Source organism: Phyllobates terribilis, unplaced genomic scaffold (assembly GCF_046119375.1).
Source record: "Phyllobates terribilis strain yellow unplaced genomic scaffold, ASM4611937v1 Scaffold_11__3_contigs__length_659146591, whole genome shotgun sequence".
NCBI lineage: Eukaryota > Metazoa > Chordata > Amphibia > Anura > Dendrobatidae > Phyllobates > Phyllobates terribilis.
The window spans coordinates 540,079,173-540,091,513 of NW_027362771.1; the positions used below are offsets into that span (position 1 = coordinate 540,079,173).

General features: G+C 44.8%; 1 protein-coding gene across 4 annotated transcripts in view; it reads left to right on the forward strand.

The window, feature by feature from the left end:
• LOC141166814 (C-type lectin-like) overlaps positions 1-12,341 on the forward strand; it is an 85,563-nt gene that overhangs the window by 17,006 nt on the left and 56,216 nt on the right. For all 4 annotated transcript variants that reach the window (XM_073653883.1, XM_073653880.1, XM_073653881.1 and 1 more), the window contains 2 exons: positions 2,822-2,863; positions 8,005-8,052. In XM_073653883.1, coding sequence (XP_073509984.1) covers positions 2,822-2,863; positions 8,005-8,052 — 90 coding nt within the window. The remainder of the gene's footprint in view (positions 1-2,821; positions 2,864-8,004; positions 8,053-12,341) is intronic.

The following is a 12,341-nucleotide window of genomic DNA, read 5'->3' on the forward strand; positions in this document are numbered from 1 at the left end:
ATGATGACTAGCGCTGCCTTACAATAAAAAGAAAAAAAAAACAACAGCCTATGAAATGAAATCAGAACTATCTAAAAATGGTGGAAATATCTCAGAGCGGGACTACAATTCTTAACATACAGTATCCCCATCATGGAAAATAAAAATGGGAAACGGATAAAAGGGAGTTGGCATCCCTTTAAAAGTCCCAGTGGTCCAGAAACAGGTGAGCAGAAGTCGGGGTAAATCTGACAACTAGAGTGTAAAAGTAGTTCTGTCCTCGTCGCCTGGTAGCTCGGTCCGTGACTTCCACAGACAGGCTTTGGGCTAGCTAATCCAACTATCAATGTGGCGCCCCTGAGGGTTCAGTCGCCACAGAGGTACTGCACCTCACCCAGAGGTGTGGCATCTCCTTCTCTCAGGTAAAGATGGAGTGTGGCGCCCCTGAGGGTTCGGTCACCACAGAGGTACTGCACCTCACTGCTCTTACAGTAAAGAATCCATAGTCTCACTGCTCTAACAGTAAAGAATCCATAGTCTCACTGCTCTTACAGTAAAGAATCCATAGTCTCGCTGTTCTTACAGTAAATAATCCATAGTCTCACTGCTCTTACAGTAAAGAATCCATAGTCTCACTGCTCTAACAGTAAAGAATCCATAGTCTCACTACTCTTACAGTAAAGAATCTATAGTCTCACTACTCTTACAGTAAATAATCCAGAGCCTCGCTGCTCTTACAGTAAAGAATCCATAGTCTCACTGCTCTTACAATAAAGAATCCATAGTTTCGCAGTTCTTACAGTAAATAAACCAAAGCCTCACTGCTCTTACAGTAAGGAATCCATAGTCTCACTGCTCTTACAGTAAAGAATCCATAGTCTTGCTGTTCTTACAGTAAAGAATCCATAGTCTCACTACTCTTACGGTAAAGAATCCATAGTCTCACTGCTCTTGCAGTAAAGAATCCATAGTCTTGCTGTTCTTACAGTAAAGAATCCAGTCTCGCTGTTCTTACAGTAAATAATCCATAGTCTCGCTGTTCTTACAGTAAATAATCCATAGTCTCACTGCTCTTACAGTAAAGATTCCATAATCTCACTGCTCTTACAGTAAAGAATCCATAGTCTCACTGCTCTTACAGTAAAGAATCCATGGACTCACTGCTCTTACAGTAAAGAATCCATAGTCTCACTGCTCTTACAGTAAAAAATCCAGTCTCGCTGTTCTTACAGTAAAGAATCCATAGTCTCACTGCTCTTCCAGTAAAGAATCCATAGTCTCACTGCTCTTACAGTAAAGAATCACCTTCTTTGATTATGAACCTTCTTTCCTCTATACGTAGAGGATGCCCTCTTGTCACAGTCACACAAAAGATCATTACAAAGATCTCTGTACCGTCCTCTCGTATATTTGTACATTGTTATAAGATCGCCCGTAAGACTTCATTTTTCCAAACTGAGAAGCCCCAAGTTTAATTACCTGTCTTGATGCCTGCAGTTTATTAAACAGGATGCCTTAACAAGCTTTGTTGCTCTGCACCCTCTCTAGTTCAGCTATGTCTTTCTTATACACCGGAGACCAGAACTGTACACAGTATTCTAAGTGCGGTCGCACTAGTGACTTCTGTAGAGGCAAAACTATGTTCTTGTCATGAGCATCTATGCCTCTTTTAATACATCTTATGATTGTATCTGCCTTGGCAGCAGCTGCCTGGTATTGGTCACTAACATTGAGTTTGCCGTCCACCCATACGCCCAAGTGTTTTTCAGTGACAGTTTTCCCCAGTGCTCTACAATTTAGTAAATAATTATACATTTTAGTTCCTCTGCCCAACTGCATGACCTTACATTTATCTACATTAAACTTCAATGTGATCTGATGAATGAATACCAGTTTTGAGTTTCATGAACTTCGTGCCCCATTTTGAAGAATTTAGCTAAAAAAACTTCAACAAATATGGCCAATATTGAAAAGTGACTAACCCCTCCACCCCCATAAATGATTAATCAGGGCCTATGTTCCTGCACACAAGGCACCTCCGATGTCAATATTAAGGGAAGGCCATTGGCATTGGTGGCCTCGGCATTCAGATACTGCACCAAATCCCTAAGCTATGAAAAACCACTGGGAAACCTCACAGGCAGCTGCCTGGCAATGTTATTTTGGCACTTTATGGCAGTGCTAATGTATTTGAGCATGGTATTGTTTGGCCATAATATGGTTCAATATAAGGGTGGTATAAATTACTATGCTGGACACCAGCCAACCTAAGCCTTCAGAGATGTTTCTATTAGAGATTAGCACTTTACGAGCACGCTTTGCTTTGTATGCGACATATTTTCCATCCATATCATAGTATTTCCATCCAACATTGTGAATGGCATTTTACAGAAATAGACTAACCTATTTTTTTTCACCTTTGGCAATGCAGCCCAGCATTTCCGCCATGATATCCACTGATCTTGCCTCTGCATATTTCACTGCGCAATTTCGGCTGTGATAAGTTCATGGCAGTCCATGGTGAAAAATTGACCAGTGCTGCGGATAGGAAATCTCAATCGATGCTGTGGATTTTCTCTGTGGATCCACTTAAAAATCTACATCCAAGAGTATTTGTAGCATATTTGAAGCAGTTTTTGATGTGGATTTTGAAGTGGATCTGCTTCAAAGTCCAGGTCCAAAAACTTAATGTGTACGTACTTTTACAGTAATGGAGACACCTGTATCCTATGTGTCCACCTCTCCTGAATTCTGATCCTTTATTTTTGAACTTTCATGTTTGCCTTTTCATGTGGCCTGTAAATCACTTGATAGGATCTCACACTTTTCCTTCCTCCTCCAGATGCAACTCTGAGCAATGAACTCACAGTTCTGAAGTTTAATGGTAAATACTTTTCATTTGGTAAAACTTTTCACAGCATTGTAAAATAATATATGATGTAGAGAAACAGCATACGGCATGTAAATAAATATACAGGTGCATCTCACTAAATTAGAATATCATCAAAAAGTTAATTTATCAACATTAACAGAAATAAACACTTGAAATAGATCACTCTGTCTGTAATGACTCTATGTAATATATGAGTTTCACTTTTTGTATCGAAGAACTGAAATAAATTAACTTTTTGATGATATTCTAATTTAGTGAGATACACCTGTATATTGTGTATGTGTGTGGGTATATATTTATAGTCATATATTCATAGTTTATAGTGTTCCAATCTATTACTGAATATACATAAAAGGAAAAAAAAAACAACAACCTATGAAATGAATCAGAACTATCTAAAAATGGTGGAAATATCTCAGAGCGGGACTACAATTCTTAACATACAGTATCCCCATCATGGAAAATAAAAATGGGAAACTGATAAAAGGGAGTTGGCATCCCTTTAAAAGTCCCAGTGGTCCAGAAACAGGTGAGCAGAAGTCGGGGTAAATCTGACAACTAGAGTGTAAAAGTAGTTCTGTCCTCGTCGCCTGGTAGCTCGGTCCATGACTTCCACAGACAGGCTTTGGGCTAGCTAATCCAACTATTAATGTGGCGCCCCTGAGGGTTCAGTCGCCACAGAGGTACTGCACCTCACCCAGAGGTGTGGCATCTCCTTCTCTCAGGTAAGGATGGAGTGTGGCGCCCCTGAGGGTTCGGTCGCCACAGAGGTACTGCACCTCACCCAGAGGTGTGGCATCTCCTTCTCTCAGGTAAGGAGGGAGTGTGGCACCCCTGAGGGTTCGGTCGCCACAGAGGTACTGCACCTCACCCAGAGGTGTGGCATCTCCTTCTCTCAGGTAAGGATGGAGTACTGCCCGGGACCCCAACACTCGCATTCAACACTACACTACTCCAGGCCGGCTGGAAGGGCATTATGCACTGATTTTGCTGCCCTGTCCCTGGCTGGAGTGGGGGGAACCAAAAGTGAGAGGGAACCAGTAGTGGGTGTGGGTGGAGGACGTAGACCAGGGGAGCACTTGAATAGGAGGTGTATATAAAGGGGAGCCATCTTAGAGTAGCAGGTCAGTGAGTAGTAAGGAGAGAGAGGAGGAGAGGAGCAGAGTCTCTTCAGGAGCTCTGCTCCAGAGTGGGGCCTAGTGAGAGAGGCCCAGGAGTGAGAGGGGAGCAAGGGAGGAATGCTCCAGGAACAGAAGGTATCCCATGGGGTACGGCGAGTGCAAGACAGCACCCGTATGCCCGAATCTGCCAGGCGTCAGAGGGATCAGACCGCAGGAAGGGATCCGGTCCCTGGACCAGCCGTGTTACTCCAGGTCTCGGCTCGAAATACCGGAGGCTTCTGCACTTCCAAGGTGCAGTTGCCACAACCGCACCTAAGCCGCCGTGAAGGGCACCAAGTAGGTCCGGGAACTCCAAGTTGCCCAGAGGGATCTCAGAGTACCCGATCGGGACTTTATATGGCGGGGCGCAGGGCAGGAGGGAGAAGACCCAGCGCGGGAAGTCAGTCAAGTAAGGAACATAAAGAAAGGGGGTCCCGTTAAGTGCTTCTGATATACTTGAGGGAGTGCTGAACCCCGGCCTGGCAAACGCAGTGCGACGCGGGAGGCTGACACCTGGACAGTGTACCCGAGGAACCTAAAGAACTGTGAGTAAACTCGGATAACTGCACTCCACTGTCTCTGTCAGTTATTTCTACCACGCTACCGCTCCTGCACTACAACGCCCAGCATCACCATCTGCATCTACACTGCCCTGGAGCTGTGCTCTGCCTGTGGAGAGCGGCACCAACCCAGCGGCCCTAACATCTGCTCCAGAGGTCTGCTGCAGCGCCGGTACTCATTACCGGGAACCACAGGTGGCGTCACGAGATAAAAACTGTTAACAAACAAACCCCTTTTAAAGAGTGACCCCAGGGTACGGGCCCGGGAGCCGACTGCCGTGACATCCCGCAGAAGGTAAAGGCCCGGGTACCGAGTCTCCCCCATATTCCCCCTGGGCGTGTCAGGAGTACTGCCCGCGACCCCAACACCTGCACTCAACAGTACACTACGCCAGTCCGGCTGGAAGGGCATTATGCACTTCTTTTGCTGCCCTGTCCCTGGCTGGAGTGGGGTGAGCCAAAAGTGAGGGGGAACCAAGTAGTGGGTGTCCTGGGGCGATCCCCATGCTGTTCCCATGTCATTTGAGCACTGTCACTATTGTTTTGGGCACTTGTTAGGCTTTTAAAAGACTGCCGGGGTGCCGCCGCAAAAATGCTTGGGTCTCCCAAAGACTTACATTGGGCTCGTTGCTCGGGTCGAGCACCCGAGTATCACAGCGAGCTCGGCCCGAGCTTCGAGCACCCGAGCATTTTAGTGCTCGCTCAACACTAGTTGCTCGCTCAACCTTCACACATTACAGATAGAGGGAGCTTTAATGTGCTGAGCCACAAGCTCTAATGACATAATAAGCAGAATTTCATGTACTTGATCTATACTGCAGAATCTGACTAGGCTGATAGGGATACACTGCTGTGTACAATATATGTATTTTTATTCTACAGGGAGAATGAGGGTATGTGCCCACGATGTGTACCAGCCCGCGGGCCCGACTCTCCGGGATAGCCGCCAGCGGCTTCCGCTCAATATGTAAATGAGCGGCGCCATTTTTTTTCACCTGCGGACTTTCCTCATAGAGGTTAAGTCTACGGAGAAAGGCTGCATGCGGACCCGCAAGAGAAATTGACATGCTGCATGTCAGTTTCCGCGGGTGATCCGCAGGTGCACGGGGACGCACAATGGACATGGGATTTCTAGAAATCCATCCACTATGCTGTGACATCTGTCTGCTGCGGGTTTGACGCTGCATAACCCACAGCGGCTCTGGATCGTGTGCACATATCCTAACAGATTTTTTTCATCTTATAAAATTATTAAAAAAATAATAATGAAATACACTTGATAATGAAAAAAAAAGTTATTTTTAATGCATTTATTTTTAAATAATAAACATCACAAATCAGCAAATAACATGGACATATTTGGTGTTCCTGTAATCGTAACGACCTGCACAACACAGCAATCAGATTATTTACAGGGATCGGTAAAGGACGTAAAAAAAAATGGCGTAATTTATATTTTTCCCTATTAAATCCATAAAAATGCAATAAAATGGTAATGCTGAGGCCGTGTTCACACGTAGCGTAAATGCTGCGTTCTTTCTGCTGCTTTTTTTCTGCAGGTGTCCGCACCACACAGTAACAATCTTCTCTGATTATTGCTGGTTACTGCGTTTCTTTTATGCGTTTTCCTCTTTGATGCGATTTTGGGGCAGATATGAAGCAGAGTTTTTAACGCTTTTTAATAGTACAGAAAAGCTTTGATTCTTATTGTGGAGTTTGGGGCGGATCCTGCAAAAAAGAAAAAACACAGTATTTCTGCACTGTGTGAACACGGCTTAACAGACACAAAAAAGCCGGATGTCGTATAGTGAAGCTACATACAGATGAGAAAGTTCTGGCTGCTCTGACTGTGAACGAGGGAGCAAAAAATAATCCCCAACTAGAGATGAGCAGGACTCACAGATGACGTCGCGCTTCCCTGGGTGATCAAAAGTCTCCGGGGATGCCGGATGGTTAGAGATTCGTGGCCTCCTGTCCAGCCACCAGGTAGCACTGACCTGGTCGCTGGACTAGAGACTCGGGAATCCATCCGCTCATCTCTAGTCCCAACTGTCCCGGATACAGCCGACAGTCCTGGATTTGGGTCTACGCTCTGCAGTCTCGGGCATCTGCTGACTGCCCCTCATTACCAGCACCCCTCTGACAACTACTCCTGCCTGGGTAGAAAGCAAAGGTAACTGGGCGTGGATTGGGATGTGGCCAGGGCATGGCCAAAATTTGCCATGCGCGCCACATGATGTGTCTATTACACTCTCGCCGCTACGTTCAGATAGGGGTGAGACAGGTTACATGAATTCTTTGGAATCTTGGGGGAACCGTTACTCAGGGCGACCATAGGCTGCAGCTTCTCTCAGGCACACAAGAGTATTAACCCTCAGGCACAGACACGTAGGTTGTTTCACTTGCTGACCAGACACACTTGACAAGAGTCCTCATAAACGGTAGAACAGTAGCATTTAATAAGAAGCCGCACAGCCAGTGCAAGTTAAGTCTTATGAGCAACAGGCTCCAATGACAATCAGTACAGTTTCCTTAGCAGCACAGCAGTTCACAGTCTTCCCAGTAGTACAGGACAGCACAGTTCTAACGCAAAGGCACATTAATGAAAACAGCATTCTTTACAGCACAGTGAGATGGAGGAGGGGGGGGTTGCTGAGGGAGATGAGCCCTGTGACACTATTTTTTCCAGTCCTTGTCTTTATGCCTGACAATACTCTGCACAGCTAGTTCAGAAACTCTACCTGACCTGTGTTTAGCTTCACTCCTGACTTGAATCCTTTTCATTTGCAGGGGCGCTTCTGTGAGATACAGAACACACACACCACCTTTCTCTTCCACTCCAGCCAGACAGTAAACAACTTCCCCACAATCCCCTTGGGGCTCTGCTAAAATACTCCCCTTCTCCTGTGACTGTGTTAACCCCTCTAGTTGCTGGATGCTTTTAAAGCACCAGCACTACTTCTGCATGTCAAATGTCCCTCTTTCTATTCTTCAAAAGTAGGGAGGTATGGATATAGTGACAATTAGTTAGCTAGTTGCTAGTGGTCATAGCCATGGATACCTAAGGTCCTGCAATGCCCTGCACATGAGGAAAGAGACCTAGCAAATCAGAAAAACTGTACTACATGCCTATTTGGAGGTATTTGCTAATATTATTATTATTATACCTACTAAATATTGGGATAGGATCTTGGAGATGGAAATCTCCCTTTAAATCCAGGCTTTTCACATAGAAGAGAAAATCCTGTCCTGTAGGGTTGTGATCTGATTAGCTGCTAATGACAACCTCCCCAATTACCTTTTTCACTAGGTTTAATAAATTCCTCCATGTGCCAACTGTAATATTGAGCTTTAAGTCCTAAAATACAAAGCCAAAAACTGACCATCTCTCTCTTCAATGGTTCTCTCCTAGTTTCAGAGCCAGTGATGAAAAATGATGTCTCGGAGCTCTGGAAATCAGGTAATTCTCTAAGCACCAAGGCCTGTATGTATAATATATCATCATTATTGCAGGGGCAATGTATAATGGAGTTAGTGGAGATGGAAAATGTTGTTACATCGTTATAGGGGTTGCCAAGGTTTGGGGCTCAAGTTCGCAGTCACTCTATGTGACTGTTGACTTGTGAATCCGCTCAGCGTGCACTGTCAGGATTCTCCTGTGCCAGGAACGGCGGTCATGTTACCGCAAGTATGTGATTTGCATAAGTCCGGTCATATTCCGACTAGACGTGTCTGGCCTCACTCAATACCAATACACTTGTATTGAGCGAGGCCATGCACGTCTAGTTGGCATGTGACTGCATGTATGCAAACAAATCACATACTTGCGGTCATGTGTCCATTCACTCACGGCACCAGTGTGGCGCCCTGCTGCGCATGGTGCCACAGAACCCAGAAGGGTGCACGGACGGATTTCTCCACAAGAGGCCCTCACTACATGCAAACACCTCCACCTTCCACCTCATACCAGCAGAGGGAGCCTGATAGGGATATATAAAGGGAAGGTGGAGCCAGCGTGCAGTTAGTCTACAGAGAGTTTAGAGTGTGCTCAGAGAGAGAGCAGCACGTAGGCTGCTGTGTGAGGCAAGCTAGGCCTCCAGCAGCACTGAAGCCTAGTGAGGGCCCCGAGCGTGGCCGAAGGTGAGAGGAAGGAAAGAGTGACAAAAAGGGGCGCAGAGGAGCACACCAGGCTCACCCCAGTATATACACCGGACACCGGGTCCGAGCCTACAGAGACCATTTACACCCAGTAGGGATAACCGGAATCCCAGGAGGACTACAAGTCCCTGGCAAACCTGAAGCTAGACACATACAGGACCAGGAACCACGAAGGCCCCGACGTCCAGGGAAAGTGGTTACCAACCGGAGGTCCTACTTCAGAGCAACAGGTGGAGTAGAAAAAAAGCAAGACACATAAGCTAGGCACAGTTACAGGCTGGCCAGGAGCTTACACAAAGGCAGACACAGATCAGTAGGCCTTATACCCGCTCCCTGGGGAGAAGACCAAAAGTGCGTCCTTCACCTAGAGTACCCTGGATCGTATCTACCAGCTGTACCAGTAAAGGTAACGAAGCAAAACCCCCTGTCTCTGTCCGTTACTCCTGCTGCGTTCTCTACCTGCACAACAACGCCCAGCGCACCCACCATCTATCGATCTACACTGCCCTGAGGCCCGCTCCACCTGTGGTGAGCTGTAACATCTTTAGCTGCCTTGTCACCTGCCTCAGAGGACTGCTGCAGCGCTGATGATCTTCACCAGACACCACAGGTGGCGTCACAAATTTCTCTGAACTTTATTAGTAATCGCTACCCCTTTTGTGCACTGTCCGCCCTGAGCCAGCCACCGTGACATATATATACTGTCCCCTAACAGTAAGGCCCCCGGGGGCACGACACCAGCACCGGAGAATCCTGACAGCATGCACTGTGCGCTCTGCAAGGATTCACAAGTCTGCAGTCACATAGAGTGACTGCAGACTTGGGCCACAAAACTGGACACTTTATATTGGCGGTCATATACTGGCCTGTAGACAGATCGCGAAACAGTCTCTGCCCATAGAGTATCTTGTTATCGGCAGCACATTACCAGTTTTCATGGGGCGATGTGGTGCCATAACAATGACGTGGAAATCATTGTACTAACCGAACAAGCATTTTACTCTTTTATTGCGTGATTTCCAGCCTGCTTAGGGTATGTGCACACATTAACTATACACGTTAACTATTTGCTGCAGACATTCCTGCGCCAAAAACATGTCTCTTGATGCGTTTTTTTCCCCCATTCACTAAAATAGGTGAAAAACGCTTCAAAAACACAGAAAGAATTGACATGCGGCAGATTTAAAACTGCTTCAAATCTGCAAGGAAAAAATAAGCAACATGTGCATGACACTTCAGAAATGTCATTCACTTTGCTGGTATAGTTAAATGTGGTAAAAACGCAATGTGTGCACATACCCTTAGGCTATTTTCACACATTGCGTTTTTTCAGTTTTTAATTCCTGTTTTTTTTTCTGCAGAAAAGAAGCTGTTTTTCACAGTACCAGCAAAAGCTATGAGATTTCAGAAATCTCATGCACACATTTAGTTCTTTTTTCTCGAATAAATTAGAGAACTTCGGCATTTTTTAAATCTGCAGCATGTCGATTCTTTCAGCATTTTTGCAGTGTTTTTTCACCCATAGAAAGCAAGGAGAGTCCAAAAACCGCCGAAAACAGGCCTTGTTACTTTATTGCAGCGTTTTTTACTGCATTTTTGGTGAATAAAACAAACTTTATTAAACACGTATTGTAGACAAATCACACATGTAATCCGTGCCAAAAAGACACAGCGAAAACACTTCAAAACCTGTATTTTGAACGCAGCGTTTTTACTGCCTAGAGGGCAGGTTTTGGCTGCAGAAAAAAGCGCTTCAGAAAGGCTGCATGTGAACATAGAATTAGACTGGCTGACTGTCTGGAATGAGAGTTTCTACAAATGCTTCCTCCCCTAGTTTTTAGCTCATCCATAAGGAAAGTTGTTAGGTAGTGATAATCTCCTGCTGATAAAACACTGATTGTATTAAAACAGCAAAACACAGTCCAGTAAGTGACACCTCGTTGGAATCAGGCTCTATTCCACTACATTATGGTGCTCTCAGATTACATACACTCATGGCCAAAAGTGTTGGCACCCTTGATGGTGTTCCAGAAAATTATTGCAATTACACATGTTTTGTTATACACGTTTATTTTCTTTCTGTGTATTGGAACAACACAAAAAACTGAGAAAAAAAAGACAAATTGGACATAATTAAATGAAAAAACCCAACAATGGGCCGGAAAAAATTGTTGGCACCTTTCTAAAATTGTGGGTAAACAGCTCTGTTTCAAGCATGTGATGTTAGTTCAAACTTGCCTGTGGCAAGTAACAGGTGTGGGCAAATTACACCTGAAACCAGATAATAGGGGAGAAATTGACTCAATCTTTGCATTGTGTGTCTGCGTGTGCCACGCTAAGCATGAAGAACAGAAAGAGGAGGAGAGAACTGTCTGAGGACTTGAGAACCAAAATTGTTGAACAATATCAACAACCTCAAGGTTAAGAGTCCATCTTCAGAGATCTTGATGTTCCTTTGTCCATGATGCGAACCATAATCAAGAAGTTTACAACCCATGGTACTGTAGTTAATCTCCCTGGACGTGGACATTAGAGAAAAATTGAAGTTGAAACGTAGGATAGTCTGGATGGTGGATAATCAGCCCCAATCAAGTTCCATAGAAATTTAAGCTGTCGTGCAGGCTCAGGGTGCATCAGTGTCAGCGCAAACTATCCATTGACATTTGAATGAAATGAAACGCTATGGCAGGAAACCCAAGAGGATCACACTACTGACACAGAGACATAAAAAAGATAGACTGCAGTTTGCCTAAATGTACCTGAGTAAGCCAAATTTCTTCTGGGAAAGAGTCTTGTGGACAGATGAGACCAAGATAGAGCTTTTTGGTAAAGCACATCATTCTACTGTTTACTGAAAATAGAATGAGGCATACAAAGAATAGAACACAGTACCCACAGTCAAATATGGTGGAGCTTCAAAGATGTTTTGGGGTTGTTTTGCTGCCTCTGGAACTGGGTGCCTAGACTGTGTGCAAGGCATCATGAAATCTGAAGATTGCCAAAGGATTTTGGGGGGCAATGTGGTGCCCAAAGTCAGCAAGCTGGGTTTGCATCCTAGATCATGGGTCTTACAGCAGGACAATGACCCCAAATCTAAATCCCATTGAACACCTGTGGGGAGATTTTAAAATTGCTGTTGGGAGAAGGTGTCTTCAAATATGAGAGCCCTGGAGCACTTTGCAAAAGAAGAGTGCTCCAAAATTTCAGTTGAGAGGTGTAATAAGCTTGTTGATGGTTATAGGGAGCGATTGATTGTGATTATTTATTCCAAGGGATGTGCAACTAAATATTAAGTTGAGGGTGCCAACAATTTTGTACGGCCCATTTTTGGGGTTTTGTGTGAAATGATGTCCAATTTGACTTTTTTTCATCAGTTTTTTTGTTGTTGTTCCAATACACACAAAGGAAATAAGCATGTGCATAACAAAACGTGTAATTGCAATAATTTTCTGGTAGAAATACTTCACTTTCTGGAACAATTTCAAGGATGTCAACACTTTAAGGCAATGACTGTATCAAAACCCTGCTGACAGGTTCCCTTTAAAATACAATTTCAAAATTGCATTGTTTTTCCAGTAGCCTGATCACTTG